General features: G+C 47.7%; 1 protein-coding gene across 1 annotated transcript; it reads left to right on the forward strand.

Moving 5' to 3' along the window:
• The first annotated feature begins 14,963 nt into the window (after positions 1-14,963).
• On the forward strand, positions 14,964-19,853 carry LOC115083697 (zinc finger protein 585A-like). Its single transcript, XM_029587660.1, is given in 2 exon segments — positions 14,964-16,504; positions 18,793-19,853. A coding segment is annotated over 1 exon segment (1,284 nt). The 5' UTR covers positions 14,964-15,187; the 3' UTR covers positions 16,472-16,504; positions 18,793-19,853.
• Positions 19,854-22,738: the final 2,885 nt, after the last annotated feature.

Here is a 22,738-nt window from a genome sequence, read left to right on the forward strand (position 1 = left end):
CTGCCCTGCTATTTATTTGATTGATTGATTGTATTTTGTTAGTCTCCTAATTTGAAAAATCATCTCGATGCGATGCACACAGAGACATTGAAATATCTAATCGTATGTCAGGATTAGCACTACTGCTACTATTGATCATGTTTAAAGCACTACCAGTCATACACAGCGCTGCACAGACACACATAGGAGACGGTCCCTGCTCCAGGGAGCTTACAATTTAGATAAGGCAAACATACACAACACACGTCTTCCAGAGTTTTCTTTATTATAGAGAAGTACTTGGGATTTAAAAGCAACATCAATAAGGCAAAGTTTTAAACTGGATTCACTTATGGCCAGAGAGGGAGCAAGACGCAAGGACTCAGGAAGTCTCTTCCAGGCACTCGGCAGAGCGAGGCAGAAAGCAGGGAATCGGAAGGTGGTGGTGGAGGAGAAAGGCACAGATTAGAGGAACAGCGTTCACGAGGAAGGGAGAGAGAAGAGAAGAAAGGCAGTGAGGAGCTGCAGAGTGAGTGCATTTGTAGGGGAGGGAGAGAAGCTTGAACTGTAGGTGGAAGTGGACAGAGAGACAATGTAGTGACCTGAGAAGAGGGGTTACATGATCACAGCGAGGTTAAAGAAAGAGAAGTCATGCAGCTGAATGTTGAAGAGATTGCAGGGGAGAAAAACGATTCAGCGGGAGGTCAGCTCAGAGCAAGTTACAGAAGTCTAAGCAGGAGGAGATACGAGAGGGGAGGCGGGTTTTGGCTCAGAGAGGAAGGGATAGATTTTAGCAGTGTTATAGAGGAGGAACTGACTCACTTTAGCAGTGTTTTGGATGTGCAGAAGGAGGGAGAGGCATCAAAGATGACCCAAGGTTAGGGCTGAGAAAACAGGAGGATGAGAGCACAGTGAGCCCTCCTGATGTGACAGAATCAGATGTTCCTGATGTTCTGGATAATGCTCTGTTAGATCCTGGGTTTTATTATTCAGATTTATCCAGGCAGAGACGTTTGATATTCTCTGTCTCTGGGATTAGACTTGTAAACCTCGAGGTCCAGAAAGGAAACTGAGTCCAGGGGAACAAGTCTGGCAGTTCCTGGGGATGAGGGGTCCTGGTCTCCTCTCTTCCATGATAAAATGTTATGGGATTAAAGCCAGCTGAGCCCCTCCACGTGTCACTGAGTGTTTCTGGTTTATGTTTCAGGTGCCGGTGACGTTTGAGGACCTCGCTGTCTCTTTCTCTCAGGAGGAAGGAGGTTGTTTAGATGAAGGACAGAAGGAGATTTCCAGGGATGTGAAGGAGAATTATGAGACCCTGAGCTCTCTAGGTAAGGATTGCATTATCTCCATTTTTAGTAAATGCAGGTAATGTTGTACTAAAGTCACTTTTTTCCTGGGTCAGCTCCACACCAGAGATGTGCAGACAGGGCTGGATTTAGCATTTTCCCATAGATAAGCAGCATGAATAAGCCATGCTGTCTGGGAGTCCTCCGGGCAGCTAGGTGGCGATGCTCTCTTAGAACAGAGACTTTCAGTGCAGTGTGCCTGCTTGGATCCTCCCCCGCTTTCCCCATCCTCCTCAGTTCGTTTTTTTTTCCGCGCGCCTGACTGCACTCGGAGCTCTTCTCCTCCTCAGCGAAACATTTCTCTGAAGTAAAAAAAAAAGAGAAAAGATGTTAAACACAGGAAATCTGTGGGAAAGGTGTTGTTACCTATGCCTTGGACCCGACCACAACCAGGCAGCCTGTAGGGACTGCGGACGCATGTCCCCCCCGCGTGCAGCGGCAGAGGGCTGCCAAAATATCAGAACTGAGAGAAATGGCATCGGACTCGTATACCCCTTCGGAAGAGTTTGCTCTGTCTTCCCCAGGCCCCCCCCCCCCCCCCCCCCCCGAGCCTCCAAGGAGTCGACGCGTCCCAGGGCCGCTTCAGTGGGACCTCCCGGTTCATCCAGGCCAGTACTGAAGCGAGGGACATCGGCGCCGATACACGACGAAGGAGATGCGTCGAGAGCATCGACGGCGCCGAAGACAACATCTGCACCGAGTGGCATTGGAGCTCAGACGCGTCCTCAGGAAGCCGGCCGCATGCTTCGGGATCAAAGCATAAGCACAGGGACATCCACGCACCGAAGCAATTCAGCACCGACGCCATCAACGCACTCACTGGCAAAGACCCCACAGAAGCAAACTTCAGGACACAAAAGACCCAGAGAACCTTCCCATCTCCTGGTTGTGGATTTGGACGTGGTCCCCTCTTCACCAGCCACCTTGCATGCTTCCTCAACTTCAAGGAGATCAGGCCTTCAAGAGCCTTTACGAAAGAGGTAAAGGATCCCCTCTCGATCCCTCCTTTACCCAGAGGTTCGAACACGGACATATTGTGGCTGTGATACTCCCTAGGGCTCCTCCCAGGAATCTGGCACCACCACCCACTGAGCCACATGGACAGCCTCTGCCAACCCCTGAAGTCACCTTAGCCTCACAGGTGATGTCCCAGGCAGCAAGGGATACATCTGGCAGAAACACCGCTGGAAGCCCCCCCATCACCGCAAGACAGCCTCAGCTCAGTGCCTTCCCCTGGCCAACCTCTACCAATTCCTTCTCTGGGGGATCTTCCCCCCAGCCGTCCACGTCACCGGCATCCTCCATAGGGTACCCCTTTGATCCGGCGGAGGAACAACCTGAGCCGGTCTCTCCTCTGGAAGACTTGTCTTATTCGAAGTTTCTGGAGAAGGTGGGGCAATGCCGCAACGTCAAGACAAGGAAAGTCCCTGACCCAAGAACAGACGTCCTGGGCGTCCTCAAAATTTTTGAGTCACCTGCGGAGCCCATAGCCTTGCCCTCCCATGAAGTCCTAGACGCGGTCATGACCAGGGCCTGGGAAACCCCCTTTGCGGAACCATCAACCTCTCGAAAGATGGACCTCAAATTTCGTATGAGGCAATCCCCGTGCTACTCTGCAGTACAGCTTCCTCAGGCCTCTGTAGTCGTGGAGTCCACCATGCAGAGGGCTAAAAAATTTCGCCTTCACTCGAACACTCCTCCTGGGAAAGATTCGAAGTATTAGGTGGCTTCGGAAAGAAGGCCTTTCAGTCTGGGATGCTCAGTGCGAAAATCCAGCAACACCAATTTTACATTACGTAATATTTATATGAGTGTCTGCAATCGTTGAAGCCCTTGTTTCAGGAGGCGTCCCCGGACCATCAACCCCCGGAGCAATTTCACAATTTGGAGGAGGGCTTGAGACATCTCTTGCGAACAGTATATGAGAGGTTCGGGACTTCGACTAAGTCCATGGCCAATGCTATCGCGGCCCGACGAGCCAATGCCATCCGCGAGGATGTTCATGAGAAGCTCGCCAACTTGCCCTGTCTCCCAGATAACCTTTTCGGGGACTAATTTAGAGAAACGATAGCCCAGCTCAAAGAGCAGAAGATAGCAGTAATGTCCCTGGCTTCTCCTGCAGATACGGCTTCCTCGAGGTGGTACTTTACATCATCCCACAAACCATATTACCAGCGACAACCATACAAGCTGTACCCGGCCTTCCAGCCTCTGCAATAAACTCCAACTCGTCCTCAGTCTTCCCAGCAACAGGGAGCTTGGCAACGCCAGCGCACTCCCGGTTACCTTGTCCGCCTCAGGATCCCAACCCCCCTAAACCCTTCCAGGGTTTTTAGGGCAAATGCACCCATCGCTACCACTCCTGGTGGGAGGCAGGCTCACCCACTTTCTTCAGGCATGGAAGGACATAACATCCGACCTCTGGGTTCTACGTATCATACAGGAGGGCTACTCCCTCAATTTTCACTCCACCCCCTCCACTCCACACCTGGTGCCCCAGAAACACCTGTCAGCGCACTGCAGTCAACTGCAGCTGGAGATCAACAGCTTACTTCAGCAACAGCGGCGCAGTTCCACCAGGGCTTCTACTCCCAATACTTCCTTATACCCAAGAAGTCAGGAGGGTTACGACCCATCCTAGACCTTCGAGTTCTCAACAGGTACTTAACAAAGGAGAAATTCAAAATGACGTCACTAAAGTCCATCCTGACCTTCCTCGGACCCAACGATTGGATGTGTTCACTGGACCTCAAAGATGCCTATTCATACATACCGATGCACCCTATTTTCTGGCGGTTCCTATGCTTTACAGCCACTGGCCACCATTTTCAGCACAAGGTGCTCCCATTTGGCCTCTCCTCAGCTCCCAAAGGGCTGCTACCGCTAGGCATTACCATATGCCTAGCGGTAGCAGTGGGTCACTCCGGGAGATTCAAGTATTCCCCTGGATGATTGGCTGCTGGTGGCCCTCAACCCACTGACAGTCGCCGCTCCTTTTGCCCGTTTTTACCGCCAGGCCTAATTTAAATAATGAATCGGGCGCACTCGTCCTCTAAGCCCTATTAGCATGCCTCGCCTCACCAAGGGTATCCCTGACAGGGACCCAGACACCACGGACATCGAAGGGATGCAGGCTCTTTGGAGGATGGGGAAATCCCTCCAGGCTTGGAACCGTACCGGACCATGTTACAGTTTTTCCATAGAGAAGAATTGCCGTGGCTGGTCTCCCAGATCCTGAAGACTCTGAGAGTTCCAGGCACGAATCCTATGTCTGAGCCAAAGAAGAACCCATCCTGGTATCTCTACAGAAAGCTTCTTGCTATTTCCTGATGCTGGAAGCCATCCAGGAGTTGATTGATCTGGAATGGGATGCCCCGGAGCCAGCTCTAAAGGTTGTCGTGCATTGAAGGACTTATACCCTCTGGACCCGGCAGCCAAAGAACACCTGTATTTCCTGAAAGTGTACAGCCTGGTCTACGCCATTTTGAAGCGAACAACTATCCCAGTAGAGGGAGGAGCAGCCTTGAAGGATGCGCACGATAAGCGGCTGGAGTCCATCCTTAAGCCTTTGACGTGACAGCAATGAAGCTGCAGTTCGCTTCCTGTTCTGGCCTGGTGGCTCGCTCGTGTCTGCTTCTCCCAAGAGGCAGATAGCTCAGGGACACATTCCAGAGAGGCGATGGAGCCTGCTGCAGCATTCCTAGCAGATGCAAGCTCTGACCTAGTGCGGTCCTTAGCCAGAGAGGTAGCCTCAGTGATGGAGGCCAGAAGGCAACTATAGCTGTGAAATTGGTCAACGGACGCATCCTCTAAGGCAAACCTCACAAAGTTGCCCTTTAAGGGATTCCTCTTATTTGGAAGTGAATTAGAAAAGTTGGGCAGTAAATGGGGTGAATCTCCAGGGTCACGGCTACTGGAAGATAAGAAAAAGAAGTTGCAGCACCCCTCACCTATGAAGGGTCGGACCAGGGGCTCCCAGCTTTTTTGGCCCTACAGAAACTCGCCATTTCAGACATCTTGACCTTCAGGAAGGTCTCTGTCCTTTCGGAGCCATCAACCAAAAAGAGGAACTGTTCGGGCTCAAGTTTGACCCGAACTCCCAATGAAGTTTGGACGAGCAATCCATAGGACGAGGAGATAGGGAGCCGACTATCCCTCTTCTCTCAGCGGGGGGTCAAGATCACGTCGGACAAATGGGTTCTGGACATCATTCGAGAAGGATACGTTCTGGAATTCCGCAGCATACCTCATTGATCGACCTACTGACCACATCCCACAACGCGAAGGTTCCCTGATTCTTCAGTCGCAGAAGAGATCAGCACTCCCAAGGGATCGATGTGCTGGTCCAGACCTGGCCAGAGGAGGACTTACTTTACGCCTTCCCTCCGTGGCCTCTACTGGGCAAGATCATTCGCAAGATCAAACGCCACAGAGGATTAGTCCTTCTGGTGGCCCCGGATTGGCCCAAATGCCCATGGTATGCAGATGTGGAAGCTTCTGGTGGAGAACCCCCTATACCTCCATCCGCACAGGGACCTTCACCAACAAGGTCCGATCCTTCATGAGGGCTTAACTCAGTTTTGTCTTGCGGTCTGGCCCTTGAGAGGACTTGCCTGACGAAGCGTGGATATTCAGCGGCAGTAATTGCCACCTTGCTCTGCGCGTGGAAGTTATCGACATCCTTGATGTACATGTAGATCTGGAGAATATTTGAGGCTTGGTGCAAGGAAAACAAACTCTCTCCTCAGTTGATAAAGATCCCCATGATTCTGGAATTCTTACAGGATGGCCTGAACAAAGGACTGACCCTCAACTCTTTGAAGGCCAGGTGGCGGCTCTCTCCTGTTTCAGAGGCGCGGTGAACATAGCCTGCCAGTCCATTTCCTTACCATTCTTAGATGGACGCAAGGACTTGGAAGACTACCACCTCCTACGCTACTTAAACGTCAGTAGGCTGTTAGTACAATATCTCGAATGTACAGAACCGCTGTTCAAGACGGACCGCTTGTTTGTGGAAGGAAACAAGATGAAGCAGCTTTGCGAGCTACCATAGTTCGCTGGATTAAGGAAGTGTTCATGGGAGCTTATGTAGCAGCAGGGAAGCCTTTACCCCTTCAGGATAAAGCTCATTACACTAGGGCCCAGGCAGTATCCTGGTTGGAAGCTAAGCTACTGTCTCTCGTCAACATCTGCCAAACAGTGACGTGGGCCTCCTTGCACACCTTCTCCAGGTTCTATCGCCTGGACGTCCAAGATACAGCCTTTGCGAGGGCGGTGCTAACTGGACCGCGGGTAGCCTCCCATCCTGTTCAGGAGTAGCTTTTGTACATCCCATTGGTCCTGAATTCATCTGGCTACACACTAGAAATAGTGATAATTTTGTTTTCCTTCGTGTAGACAGATGGACTCAGCATCCCGCCCATGGCTGCCCATGAAAAGTACCAAGCATACGCACATGAATCTCGATCCCAAAGAGGTTACGGGGTAAGCCATCACCCTATCCCTAGATCTGGGCATCTGTAATATTGCTGGGATTCAACGCTTATATTTGGGTGAGTACAGTTACGGTCACCAGTTTTAATCAGGTTCGTAAACTGTATTCAGGTTTTTCAATAGTATGTCCACAGTGGCTTTTGAAGAGAATACTGAAGGGCTGAGGTCACTGCAAGGGTGTATCTAGGGTGACATCAGCTTTGAAACCTGGCTCCGTCTCCATCTGCTGGCAGGGGAGCACATAACCCATTGGTCCTGAGTCCATCTGTCTACATTAAGGAAAATGAAATTATCAGGTAGGTAATTTCTCCATTTGATGTCTTCTAAGTTAGGACTTTATGAGGCACTGATATCATTGAGGGCTGAAGGGACAGGGATGCTTCTGTTCCCTCTGCTCGTGCGTACTGTTTGCTACTAACATGTAAGAAAGCCTTTACTTTCCTAGCGTGTAGCCAGATGGACTCAGAACAAGTGGGTATAGTGTGCTCGTGCTAGCAGTTGGAGACGGATCTGACGTCAGCACGGGTACATTTACCCCCACAGGAAGTGAAGCCATTCAGTAATTTCCGTCTCCAAAGCAGTTTGGAGAGCCTGCACGCTCGCTGAGCGTGTTTTCCAATACTACTTTCTACTTTCCAAAATTCTCAGACGACGAGCCCCGCAGACGAGTTCGGCTGCTTAGAGGCAGCGGGTGCACTTCCTCGAGTGCGGCGGTGAAGGTATTTCCCCTCTCCCCCCCGCAGCCGGAGACCGCCCGGGTTACAGCCGGGAAGGGCCGAGGATCAGGTAAGGCGTACATCTCTTACTTTTGGTCTCCGAGGTACGAGGATCGGCGGCGTTGCCTGCCTGCGGCACACCGTGGAGGTCGCCATTTTGCCTGCCTTGTTCAGGTATTGAGCGCCCACAGATAGGCGCCTGTGGATAGGCGCACAACGCAGCATATATATATATTGCTAAGCGTATGTTCAGCGCATATTGTTTATTGCTGTCCGCATATTATTGAGCGCATACTGTTTGTTATTTAGTGTATATTGCTGTCCGCATATTATTCAGCGCATATTGTTTATTATTTAGCGCATATTGCTGTCCGCATATTATTGAGCGCATACTGTTTATTATTTAGCGTATATTGCTGAACACATAATATTGAGCGCATATTGTTTATTGTTTAGCGCATATTGCTGTACGCATATTACTGCGCGCATACTGTTTATTGTTTAGCGCATATTGCGGGTCGCATATTCTTGGGCGCATATTGTTTATTATGGAGCGCCTATTGCTGTACGCATATTATTGAGCGCATACTGTTTATTATTTAGTGTATATTGCTGTCCGCATATTATTGAGCGCATACTGTTTATTATTTAGTGTATATTGCTGTCCGCATATTATTGAGCGCATACTGTTTATTATTTAGCGTATATTGCTGAACGCATATTATTGAGCGCCTATTGTTTATTATTTAGCGTATATAACTGTACGCATGTTATTGAGCGCATATTGTTTATTATTGAGCGCATATTGCTGTCCGAATATTATCGCGCGCATACTGTGGAGTATTGAGCGCAGACTGCTGAACGCATACTATTGAGCGCATATTGTTCTTGGGCTTATATTATTCTTGAGCGCATATTGCTGACAGCTTTAGCGCCGGCGCCATGGCACACTTAAACGCCCCGGCGTCTCTAGAGGCGGCACCTTCTGATTCCGGCGTGAAAGCTCTTGGCCTGTGCTCAGCGTGCCAGCTTAGAGCCACACAGAGCGAAGAGCCAGACTCCCTTTCTGCCCAATGTGAGGAGGCAGTGGGAGCCTCGGGCCAGGACCAGTCTCAACTGAGGTTTACCGACAGTTCCCCAGGGGCCACCCCGGACCTAGCGGGCCGTTTCGAACAGCCAGGAATCCCGGGGGACTTGGTACCCCGACGGATGGAGGCTGCGTCCATTTCCTGGGTGGACTTATTTAAGGGGATCCACGCCTTTGTACAGATGCAGTCGGCTTCCCGGCCTAGACCCGCTGCTGCTGCCCTGGCTGACCCTGCCCCCGGGCCTTCTCGCCCTTATCGTGAACACCAGCCTCCGGGCAGTCCGGCTCATGCGGACCCTGATATCTCGGAGGACGAGTCCGAACCCCCTGAGGAGGGGGAACTTCCCTCGGGGATAGAGCCATATCGAACTATGAGGCGGTTCTTTCCCAAGGAAGATCTCTCCGACCTGGTCTCTCAGTGCCTGACTGAGTTGGCTATTCCAGGCCCCAGCACTATGGAGGCATCTACGCAGAACCCCCTGCTGGAGGGTCTTCGTCCCACAGCCCGCCATTTTCCCTTCCTGCAAGCGGCGCAACAGCTGATAGATTTGGAGTGGAATGCGCCGGAGGCCTCGTTCAAAGGGGATCAGGCCTTGTCCGGCATGTACCCCCTGGACCCGGCAATTAAGGATATGCTGGCGTGCCCTAAGGTGGACGCCTTGGTTAGCGCTGTGGTCAGGCGCACTACCATTCCAGTGGAGGGGGGGGGGGGGCGGCCCTGAAGGAGGCTCATGACCGACGCCTGGACGCCATCCTGAAACAAACCTTTGAGGTGGCAGCTCTGTCTCTATGAATCGCAACCTGCTGCACAGTGGTGACGCGTTCCTGTTTGTCATAGGTCCGGAACAATGCTCCGGCAGAGGACATGGAGTCTGCCCTCTCGTTCCTTACGGATGCCGTCTCCGACCTAGTCCATACAACAGCCTAGGGGGTCTCCTCCTCAGTAGCAGCCAGGAGGCAGCTCTGGATTCGGAATTGGTCAGCCGACGCTCCTTCTAAGACACGTCTCACTAGAATGCCATTTAAGGGTTCTCTCCTGTTCGGCAGCAACCTAGAGAACCTGGCCAGCACATGGGGCGCCTCTCCAGTACCTCGACTGCCGGAAGATAGGTCCAAGAGGAGCCAGCGCATCTTTCCGAGGCCCTCCAGAGGTAGAAGCTCCCAACGCTTCACTCCCTATAGGAGGCGCTACCAGGCACCTCGTCCTCAGGCCAGGAACCAGTCCTTTCGGACCAAGCAGCGTAAGAGGGGAGCCGGCTCGGGATCCGGTCCCGGCCGTGCTTCACAATGAGATTCAGCCGATCCATCCGGGGGACGGAGCCATAGGGGGCAGGTTAACCCTCTTCTACCCCAGATGGGTCGAGATTACGTCAGACCAGTGGGTCCTCGCCATCATCCGAGTGGGCTATTATCTGGACTTCCATCACACCCCTCCGGACAGGTTTGTGGAGTCTCCGTGTCCAATCCACAAGAAGGCGGCATTAGAAGTTACCCTGGCGAGGCTCCTGTCCTTGAAAACCATAATCCCAGTACCTGCATGGGAAATGGATTCTGGGCACTATTCCATTTATTTCATGGTACCCAAGAAAGAGGGCACTTTCCGGCCGTATTAGATCTCAAGTCAGTCAACCGATACTTAAGGGTCCCGAGGTTTCGCATGGAAACTCTGCGCTCAGTCAAGACCGCAGTACAGCCAGGGGAGTTCCTCACGGCCTTAGACTTGTCAGAAGCCTACCTGCATATCCCGATCCATCGGGATCATCAGCGCTACCTACGCTTCAAGGTTCTGGGACGACACTTCCAATTCCGGGCTTTGCCCTTCGGGTTAGCCACAGCACCGCGGACCTTCACCAAGGTGATCATAGTGGTAGCAGCGGCGCTGAGACGGGAAGGAATCCTTGTCCATCCCTACCTAGACGATTGGCTGATCAGGGCGAAATCCCGAGAGGAGAGCCATCAGGCAACCGTCAGAGTGATCGCCCTTCTGGAAAGCCTGGGATGGGTAGTCAACCTAAACAAGAGTTGCCTACAGCCTTCCCAATCACTGGAATACCTGGGAGTCCAGTTCAACACCCAGGCAGACAAAGTCAGTCTCACTACCAAGAGGAGGTTAAAACTCCAGACGCATCTACGGTCCTTGATGGGAGCCAGCCGGCCCATAGCTTGGGATTATCTGCAGGTTCTCGGTCTCATGGCATCCACCCTGGAAGTGGTACCTTGGGCGCGGGCCCATATGAGACCACTACAACGCTCCCTTCTCTCTCGATGGAGCCCACGCTTCCGGAATTACTCTGTGCATCTACCTCTACCAGCCAGAGTGCGGACCCAGCTACGGTGGTGGTTGCAGTCCGGCCACATGAGCAAGGGGTCGAAAATGTCCTCCCCCACATGGACTCTGCTCACCACAGATGCCAGCCTGAGCGGATGGGGAGCACACTGCGAAGAGCTCACCGCCCAGGGGCGGTGGAGCAGAGAAGAGCCGGGGTGGAACATCAACCGTCTAGAGGCACGGGCAGTCCGGTTAGCCTGCCTGCAATTTGCTCCCAGACTGCGGAACAGAACAGTCAGAGTGATGTCAGACAACGCCACCACGGTGGCATACATCAACCGACAGGGCGGAACCAGAAGCCAACAGGTGTCTCTAGAGATAGCCCCACTGATGGCTTGGGCAGAGGGCGAATCTCCAGGACATCTCCACCATCCACATGGCCGGAAGGGACAACACCGCGGCAGACTTCCTCAGCCGGGAATGTCTAAATCCGGGAGAATGGCAGCTGTCCCCCACAGCCTTCCAGATGATTGTGGATCAGTGGGGGACTCCGGACATGGACCTACTAGCGGACAGGTCCAATGCTCAGGTACCCAGATACTTCAGCCGCAAGCGAGATCCGTTCTCTCACGGGATCGACGCCCTGGTTCAGCCATGGCCTCCAGGGACCCTGCTATACGCCTTTCCTCCGTGGCCCCTGCTGGGCGCCCTTATACACAAGATTCAGAGGCAGAGAGGCCTAGTTCTTCTAGTGGCACCGGACTGGCCAAGAAGATCCTGGTACGCGGACATGAGAAGACTACTGACAGGGGAGCCTCTTCCCCTGCCTCCGCTCCGGGACCTGCTGCTTCAAGGTCCCATCCTCCACGAGGATCCAGCTCAATTCTCTCTTACGGTCTGGCCATTGAGAGGGCTAGACTGAAGAAAAGAGGTTACTCAGAGCCAGTGATAGATACACTCCTCCGAGCGCGCAAGTTTTCCACATCCCTCACCTACATAAGGATCTGGAGAGTATTTGAAGCCTGGTGCGACACTCGTGGCACCAATCCACATGCGACCACAATCCCGATTGTTCTGGATTTCCTGCAGGATGGGCTTCAGAAGGGTCTCTCCCTAAGCTCCATCAAGGTTCAGGTGGCTGCACTGTCTTGCTATGGTCCCAGGAGGGATGGTAAAACCATTTCCACGCATCCAGATGTTTCTCGCTTCCTGAAAGGAATCAAGCACATTCGTCCGCCACTGAAGTGGCCAGTGCCCCTGTGGAACCTCAACCTTGTTTTGGATTTCCTCGCGGGATCCACCTTCAGACCCCTTTGGGGCCTGTCTCTCCGTTCGCTAACTTTGAAGATGGTGTTCCTGCTGGCAGTGTGTTCAGCACGCCACATCTCAGAGCTACAAGCGCTGTCCTGCCATGACCCCTTTCTCAGAATCACTCCAGAGGCTATCCATCTTCGCACGGTTCCCTCCTTTTTACCTAAAGTAGTCTCACAATTTCACCTCAACCAAACCATATCCTTGCCTACCACGGCGGGTTTGAAGAAATCAGAAGAAGGGCGTTTGCTACGCCATCTCGATATCGGCAGATTGCTGCCCAGATACCTGGAAACGACAGAAGCAGTACGAAAGACGGACCATCTGTTCGTCCTTCACAGCGGGAAGAAAGAAACAAGGAGAAGCGGCTTCACGGCCCACCATCGCCCGCTGGATCAAAGAAGTTATCAGAGCGTCCTACGTAGAGTCCGGGAAGTCACCGCCTCTGCAGGTCAAGGCTCATTCTCCCAGAGCGCAGGCGGCCTCTTGGGCAGAATCTAGGATGCTGTCGCCCGCGGAGATATGTAAGGCGGCGACGTGGTCCTCCCTCCATACCTTTTCCAGATTTTTACCGTCTGGATGTCCAGGTCAGGGAGGACACAGCATTTGCGAGGGCAGTCCTGAATGGACCTCGGGCAGCCTCCCACTCAGTCCGGGAGTAGATTTTGTACATCCCACTTGTTCTGAGTCCATCTGGCTATACGCTAGGAAATGTTGAGATTACTTACCTGATAATCTCCTTTTCCTTAGTGTAGACAGATGGACTCAGCATCCCGCCCGGCTGCCAGTATACATGGGTTTCACCAGTTCAAGGTAAGCCTTATCACTTCTTATATGAGTGCATCCACTCTACCAGGTGTCGACGTCTTCCGGTTGGGAACGCTGGCTGTATCTAGCTACTTTCAATCGGTCAGGGGAATCCTGTTTCACTAATTATTTTGATCGGTCAGTAAACATATATCCATAACAGCTTTTGCAAGGAAGATTATTGAGTGGCTTCACTTCCTGTGGGGGTATATGTACCCGTGCTGACGTCAGATCCATCTCCAACTGCTAGCACGAGCACACTATACCCACTTGTTCTGAGTCCATCTGTCTACACTAAGGAAAAGGAGATTATCAGGTAAGTAATCTCAACATTTCTCTTGCTCTTCCAGTTGATTTCAGTGTGATTTGAGTTCAGAAAGCATTTGCAAAGATTATTGTTTAAAGATGATTTTAATTTATCAATTTTATATTATGTTGTTCTATTTGATTTGTGATTGAATGTGTGTGTATCTTTGTAATCCACCCTGAATGATTGCATTGGAGGAGGCGGGGTATAAGTTTATAACTTATATAGATAAATAAAATTAACCACAGGAGTTTTCAGAGGCTTCTCCTAAAGCTTCTGCTACATCACAGAATTCTGTAATATCAGAAATCCCATGTGCTCATTATATGATCCTTCAAAATGTTTGATCCCAGGCCATTGATAGCTTTCCATTCCATTGTCATATCACATGACTAATTCCTTTTTTTTTTAATATCCAGCAAGCAATGAGGTCATACCGGAAGAGGAGAATAGAGAAGAACACCCTATAGTACTGGCACTTACACCAAGACAATCAAGAAATGTCTGTAAGAATCTTTCCCAGATTACTGATGGGGGAGACACGAGCCAAAATCAGCAGGAATTGGACAAGACGTGGCGAGACCCTACAGGAAACTCACTGGATGGAGTCACTGCATGTGAGAGAAGTGACAGGGAGCTCACAGATATCCCTGAGCACCAGAGACCTATGAGAGCAGAGATAACCTTCCAGAGTAATAACAGTGATCAAATGACTTCTGACCTCCAGCAGAGAGATGAGGAAGGGAAGAAATCCTTTGCTAGGAAATGTCATTTTGTATTGCACCAGAAAACTCATTCAGGAACGAGACCTGTTTCATGTTCTCAGTGTGGAAAATTTTTCAAACAGAAGTTAACCCTGAAATTACACCAGAGAATCCACATTCAGGGGAACACTTTCACTTGTATTGAATGTAAGAAAAACCTTTTTAGCAGGGAATCCTTACTAATACACCAAAGAGCACATACAGGTAAGAGATCCTCATATTGCCCTCAAGATGGAGAATCTTACAGCTCCGAGTTCTGTTTATTAAATCCCCAGAAAATGGAGAAAGAAGAGAGAACATTTTCATCTTCTGAAAGAGGAGAAAACATCATTCAAAAGCAAGACCTAATAATAAATGAAAAATCACAGAGAGAAGAAAAATTATTCATGTGTACTGATGGTGACAGAAACTTCAATGAGAGAGAAATGTTCACAGGAGAACTAAAATTCCAAACAGGGGAGAGAGCAGTTTCAACTAGTGAAGGCAATAAAATCTTATGTTATGAGAGAGTCTCTTCAAGAAATGGAAAAAAGCATGATGAGCAACCATTGTCTTGCTTTCAGGCTGAAAAATATTTCAATAGGAAGGCATCCATCCCACAGCAGAGGAAAATGCCCAAAGCAGAAAGTCAATATATATGTACTGAGTGTAGTAAAAGCTACAAGAAAAAGTATAATCTCATAATCCACCAGAGAATCCACACTGGAGAGAAACCATTTACATGTCATGAGTGTGGTGAAAGCTTTAGTGCAAAGGCCAGACTCAAAGACCATCAGAGACTCCACACTGGAGTAGAACCATATACATGTACTGAGTGTGGTAAAAGCTTCAGGCAGAAGCATAATCTCACAGTGCACCAGAGAATCCACACTGGAGAGAGAAACGATTTACATGTACTGAGTGTGGTAAAAGCTTCAGTCGGAAGCCTGGTTTCACAATTCACAAGAGAATCCACACAGGAGAGAAACCATTTGCATGCACTGATTGTGATAAATGTTTTAAATCAAAGGTAGAAATCAAAATCCATCAGAAAATCCACACTGGAGTAAAACCATATACATGTACTGAGTGTGGTAAAAGCTTCAGGCAGAAGCATAATCTCACAATGCACCAGAGAATCCACACTGGAGAGAAACCATTTACATGTACTGAGTGTGGTAAAAGCTTCAGGCTGAAGGCTGGTCTCACAATTCACAAGAGCATCCACACAGGCGAGAAACCATTTACATGTCTTGAGTGTGGTAAAAGCTTTCGTGCAAAGGACAGACTCAAAGACCATCAGAGACTCCACACTGGAGTAAAACCATATACATGTACTGAGTGTGGTAAAAGCTTCAGTCAGAAGCATTATCTCACAATTCACAAGAGAATCCACACAGGAGAGAAACCATTTGCGTGCTCTGATTGTGATAAATGCTTTAAGACAAAGGAAGAAATCAAAATCCACCAGAGAATCCACACTGGGGAGAAACCATATACATGTACTGAGTGTGGTAAAAGCTTCACGAAAAATCCTAATCTCATAATGCACCAGAGAATACACACTGGAGAGCAACCATTTACATGTACTGAGTGTGGTAAAAGCTTCAGGCAGAAGCATAATCTCACAATGCACCAGAGAATCCACACTGGAGAAAAACAATTTACATGTACTGAGTGTGGTAAAAGCTTCAGGCAGAAGCATAATCTCACAATGCACCAGAGAATCCACACTGGAGAAAAACAATTTACATGTACTGAGTGTGGTAAAAGATTCACGCAAAAGCGTAATCTCATAATCCACCAGAGAATCCACACTGGAGAGCAACCATTTACATGTACTGAGTGTGGTAAAAGCTTCAGGCAGAAGCATAATCTCACAATGCACCAGAGAATCCACACTGGAGAAAAACAATTTACATGTACTGAGTGTGGTAAAAGATTCACGCAAAAGCGTTATCTCATAATCCACCAGAGAATCCACACTGGAGAGCAACCATTTACATGTACTGAGTGTGGTAAAAGCTTCAGGCAGAAGCATAATCTCACAATGCACCAGAGAATCCACACTGGAGAAAAACTATTTACATGTACTGAGTGTGGTAAAAGATTCACGCAAAAGCGTAATCTCATAATCCACCAGAGAATCCACACTGGATAAAAACCATTTATATGTCATGAGTGTGGTGAAAGCTTTAGTGCAAAGGCCAGACTCAAAGACCATCAAAGACTCCATACTGCATTAGAACCATATACATGTACTGAGTGTGGTAAAAGCTTCAGGAAGAAGCATTATCTCATAATCCACCAGAGAATCCACACTGGGGAGAAACGATTTACATGTACTGACTGTGGTAAAAGCTTCAGGCAGAAGCATTATCTCGCGATTCACAAGAGAATCCACACATGAGAGAAACCATTTGGATGCTCTGATTGTGATAAACTACAAAAAAGGAATACTATGCCAAGAAAATTCACCACCTCCAATTCAACCCAAAAGCACTGTTCACCCTAGTCTCAAATCTTACCAAACCTAATATGTCTGCACCCCAAGTCCCCTCCACACAGACCCGATGCAATGATATTGCCCTATTCTTTAAGAACAAAATAGCTAACATCACCGCCAAGTTTACCCCCAACCCCAACAGTATAACCCCCTCCATCCTACACACACCTAACATCCTCACTTCTTTTGAACCCTCCTCAACACTAGAAATAGAAAACATTTTAAAAAAGATGAGACCCTCCTCCCACCCCTCAGACACTATCCCTACTAAACTACTACTCGCTATTCCTAAAACAATAGCCACCTCACTCTCCAAAATCGTGAATTGCTCCCTGGAACACGGCCTGGTACCCAACTCCCTGAAACAAGCTGTGGTCAAACCTATCCTAAAAAAACCCTCCCTTGATCCTTCCAACCTATCCAACCTCCGTCCCATCTCCAATCTCCCTTTCCTCTCCAAAATCATTGAGAAACTAGTTAATTCCCGCCTCTCTGACCACATAGAACAATCCAACATACTCCCACCTACACAACATGGCTTTCGTAAACACCTCAGTACCGAATCCCTACTCCTTTCCCTCACAGACACCATCATCAAAGGAATGGATGCTGGTAAATCCTATCTCATTGCCATGCTAGATATTTCCGCCGCCTTCGATACTGTAAATCATAACATCCTTATCAACACTCTCACCAGTATAGGAATCTCAGGTACTGCCCTCTCCTGGATAAAGTCCTTCCTCCAAAACCGCACCTACACAGTTCTCATTGATAATTTCACATCCCCCCCTGTTAATCTCGACTGTGGCGTCCCCCAAGGATCCTCCCTCTCTTCCACGCTATTCAACATTTACATGCTCCCCCTCACAAACCTCCTTTCTAACCTTGGTATTACACACTTCATCTATGCAGATGATGTGCAAATACTCATTCCTTTCACAGATACTGTACTCACTGCTCTACATAGATGGGACACCATTCTCACTTCCATTAACCAACTTCTCACCGACATGCACTTAGCCCTCAACCCTCAGAAAACTGAACTCCTCCTCATCTCCTCCAAACATGCACCCATACCCTGTCCCTCCACGCTTCAGACTCCTAACTTTATCTCCGACACAAGAAACTTGGGTGTTATACTTGACAACCAACTTACCTTCAAACCATATATCAAATCTATCGTTAGCAGTTGCTATTTCAAACTCCAAACCCTCAAAAAACTCAAACCCCTCCTCTACTTCCATGACTTCCGCACAGTACTCCAATCACTAATTTTTTCAAAAATCGATTACTGTAACGCACTCTTACTTGGACTCCCTGCCACCCACCTCAGACCTCTCCAACTCCTTCAAAACGCTACTGCACGCATCCTCTCTAATGTCAAGAAGAAAGACCACATTACCCCCACCCTCATCAACCTCCATTGGCTGCCCATCCATTCACGCATCCTATACAAGACCCTTACCCTCATCCACAAAAGTATTACTAATGAACACTACAACTGGTTAAGCCCACCCTTCCTCCCTCGTACCTCCACAAGACCTACACGCTCCTCCCTTCGTGGAACTCTTATCCCCCCATCTATAAAATCCACAAGACTCATCTCCACCACCAATAGGGCCCTTTCCCTCGCAGGCCCTTCCCTGTGGAACTCCATGCCACTTGACCTTCGCACCGAAACCTCCACACCCACCTTTAAAAAGAAACTCAAAACCTGGCTCTTCCTCCAAGCATACCCCCAATCACCTTCACCACCTATAAACACCTTAACCCAACCTCCATCTAGTACTAGTACTAACACCCCTACCACAGGACCTACACCCATCCCCTCAAGACAACCACAAACCCCTCACTTATCATGCACACAATAATCTATCTCTTATTAGCACCGTACATATCTTCTTACCCCTTTCACTGTTGCCCTTGCGCATTTTCAAATATTGCACACAACCTATGTACATACCACTTGTTCATTGTTTCCCTGTACATATTTTCTCCTCACGTTTCCGTCTTCACCCCCCCTGCCCCCCCCCTTTTGTCTCGACCACCCCCTCCCCTCCCTCCCCTATTATTTAGTTATTGATCTGTTACTATGTTCTAGGTTACACAATGTTCCTTGTAAAGGCTTTGCCTATATATATCCTTGTTTTAAGTTATCTGTAAACCGGCACGATGTGCAAACGGTTGCCGGTATATAAAATTAAATAAATAAATAAATAAATAAATGCTTTAAGACAAAGGAAGAAATCAAAATGCATCAGAGAATCCACACTGAAGTAGAACCATATACATGTACTGAGTGTGGTAAAGTTTCAGACAGAAGACATCTCTCATATGGCATCAGAGAATCCACATTGGAGTGAAACCAAGTCCTTGTACTTTGTTCTGAAGTTTTTACCTCACAAAGGACAAACTTTCAAGTCACCTGAGAAGGCACACAGGAGTCTAATGAATTCACTCAGTCTCCTATAGAAATTGAAATTGTAGACTGGACTGATAAGGATCTTAAATAATTGGAAGCAAGAAGAATGAAATTTCCTCTGCGCTCAGGCAGGCCGATCTGGGCGAGTGGTTTATGCACCTCTACCAGCAGATGGAAATGGATTAAAAGCTAACATCACATAGAAAGCCAGAATTGGCCTCACGACGCTAATGTGCCCGCTTCCCGAAGGAGGGCTAACATGTCCCAATATTCATTGATATAATATAGTTATCTGTTATGTCATATTAGGGATTGGCTGGGCAAATCGGATGTTCTAATTCCGAAAAATCTACTCTGAGACTGGTGCGCCCCATTGGACTTGGGTAACCTTCTGATAGCTCCCAAGTCCTCTCTTCCAGCACACAACCAAAACTTTCCCTATTTTATACCCTGTTGCACAGCATGGAAACGCCTATGCTCGCAGCTGCGTCTGTCATGGCGGACATTGATCTTTGCACCGATTGTGGGACTTCCAACAAAACTCGGCGTTCCTCCTCTGGAAAGAAGCAGGCCTTACCCATGTCTCCCAATTACTCGATGCCTCTGGATCTCAGCTCTGTACCTTCACAGACCTATTTTGAGATTTTGCCGAGAAGTTTTTTCACATATCTCCAAATAAGACGCATTCCTTTTTTTTTTTTTTTTGTAATTTAAACTTTATTTGAGAAAGAGTAAGCAGAATATACAGTACAACAAAGAACAATATGTAACCATAATTGTACAAATATTCACAATCAACAAAAGGAATAAACTGATAAAGCAACTGGATCTCTGTTTGCCTCTTTAAATCCCCCCCTCCCCCCTTGCCCCTTGGGATCTTACAGAAATTAAGTTCAAGCCGGGTTCTATGAAATGTTATTTGTTACAGAATATATTAAATAAAAAAAAAAACAGTTCAGGCAACCGACTGATTCTGTCTCCAAAGTAAATAAGGATTCCAGATACGGTGAAATAACCCTAGTTGTTTCTGTCTGTGGGCCGTTATTTTACTAAGAGTAAAAAGCGTAGAAACACGGGATTGGATCTTAACCAATGTAGGCAAGGCCATGTCTTTCCAGTGAAAAGCTATTTCACATTGAGCCGCAGTGGCCACTAGTTTAATAAATTGCTGAAGCGATCTGTCCCCCTGAGGGCATGCAGAATTCAATAAGACTACTGAGGGTGTAAGAACAATAGCTGTTTGGGTGATATCTGTTAGCCAGCTGGCCAAGGTCCTCCATAACTGTGTAATAGTTGCACTCTCCCACCAAAGGTGGAAGAAAGTCCCCTCTCCCCCACAGCCCTTCCAGCATCTGTCAGGAGTTGCGGGATATATTTTATGCAACCTAACGGGAGTAAAATACCATCTGTATAATAGTTTAAAACTGTTTTCAATAAGCATAGCAGATGTCAAACCTTTGCTACTGGTAAGGAAAAGTTCATCCCAAAAGTCCTCTCCTTGGGAGGATCCTAGGTCACACTCCCAAGAGTTGATAAATGCCGGTTTTACTTGTAAGCCCTGAACAAGTAATTTATAAATTTTTGACATGAGTCTTTGGACTTTGCTGACTTACAATAATTTTCAAATAAGGTTACTGTTTTAGCTAAATCAAGTTGTATACCAGATGTGCGTAGATAGCTACTTAGTTGTAAATAATGATATAGTTCAGTCTGTGGTAGTTCAAATCTTAACTGTAAAGTCGGGAACTCTACCCAGTTAGCATTTTCCCATAATTGGCCATAGCTATATATGCCTTTAGCTAGCCAAGATCGAAAAACTGTAGACGCCTTATCCTATAAAAATTCCTTTTGATAAAATGGGGAAGAATTAACGGAACAAATCTTTTCACCCACCAGCATGGGTTTCCATTTGTGCCAAATTTGTAGAGTATGTTGAATTGGGGTTGATAAATTGTCCATTTTGGGCCAGAATCTACGGGACTGCCAAAGTAGGTTTGCTAGTGGAGTTGACCCAGAGAGTTCTTGTTCCAAGATTGTCCAAGGTTTGTGAGAAGATGTCCTGTGCCAATCTACTACAACCCACAGCTGGGCCGTTGCATGGTACCTTAAAAGATTGGGGACAGCAAGACCGCCCCTTTCCTTGGGTTGATATAAAACCTTTTGGGCCACCCTAGGGTGCTTTCCCTGCCATAGAAATTTCATAATTCTATGCTGCCATTTTAGCAAGATGGCAGTAGGAATATTACAGGGTATAGTTTGGAACAAATAACTAATCCTAGGTAGTATATTCATCTTGAAGTTGGCGATACAGCCCAGCCAGGAGATGTGGTAACGATTCCATTCTTCCATCTCTCTGTACAGTCTCTTAATAAGAGGTGGATAATTAAGGTTATATACATCCTGATGGGAACCGATATAAATTCCGAGATACTTAATCTTTTCTTTCGCCCACTGAAAAGCAAATCTAGCTTTAAGGTCTCTCACTTGTTCATCCATTAAAGTAATATTCAAGATTTCAGTTTTGTCCCAATTGATGGAGTAACTAGAGACCTGACTATAAGATTTAATGATATCGACAACTGCTGGCAATGATCTCATAGGGTCAGTTAGGGTAAGTATTATGTCATCCGCAAACATAGCTAGCTTAGATGTAAATTTCCCCACTTGTATACCAGTAACCTCATTAGAGTCCCGTATTTTCTGCGCCAATTTATTTTATTTATTTATTATTTTGTTATACCGAGTTTCATGACTAGAATCACATCAACCCGGTTTACAATTAACAATGTGTGTAAGGTAGAGAGTAACATAGTAAACAATATTCCCAATTCAAACTGCAAATACAGAAAACAATATTATGGATGTGAGAAAGTTACAATAAAACAGGGAAAATTAACTAGGATCTGGAAAGGGGGGGAGAAATTGAACAAAGAAATATTTACATTTCAGCCAATTGCATCAATTAATATAGTTGTATAGCAAAAATGAATATATATGATAAGGACGATAATATGGTGCTGTGTATGAGTGGGTAGTTGGTGGATTCTTATTTCAATCCAATTTTTGAATACGAGTTTGTGCTGATGGGTGGAGGTTTTAATCAAGGCCTGGGAATGCTTTTTTTGAAAAGCCAAGTTTTTAGTCTTTTCCTAAATGTTAGAGTGCATGGTTCTTGTCTCAAGTCAGGTGGGATAGAGTTCCATAGAGTTGGACCTGCTGAAGAGAAAGCTCTGAGACTGAAGGATTTATGTTGGTAGGTTTTGGCATGTGGAACCTGAAGTGATTCTTTGTAGTATTCCCTGATGGGTCTGGCGGATGTGTGTTTTTTAAATGGGATTTGTAGGTCGAGTTCAGTGTGTTGGTGGATGGCCTTGTAGATGATAGTGATGGATTTGTACATGATTCTGTAGTGGATCGGTAACCAATGAAGGTCTTTGAGGATAGGGGAGATGTGGTCGATTTTCCTGGAGTTTGTAAGGATTCTGGCTGCTGTGTTCTGTACCATTTGTAGAGGCTTGGTATAAGAAGCTGGGAGGCCTAGTAGTAGTGAGTTGCAATAATCTAGTTTGGAGAAGATTATTGCTTGCAAGATTGTTCTAAAGTCCTGAGCGTGGAAAAGTGGCTTTATTCTTTTCAGAATATGTAATTTGTGGAAGCAATCTTTGGTGGTTTGGTTAATGAATGGTTTGAGGTTGTCTAAGATGGCTCCTAGGTCTCTTACGTGAGCAGTTTGAAGGAGGGCTGGTGAC

This window comes from Rhinatrema bivittatum, chromosome 2 (genome assembly GCF_901001135.1).
Source record: "Rhinatrema bivittatum chromosome 2, aRhiBiv1.1, whole genome shotgun sequence".
Taxonomy (NCBI): Eukaryota; Metazoa; Chordata; class Amphibia; order Gymnophiona; family Rhinatrematidae; genus Rhinatrema; species Rhinatrema bivittatum.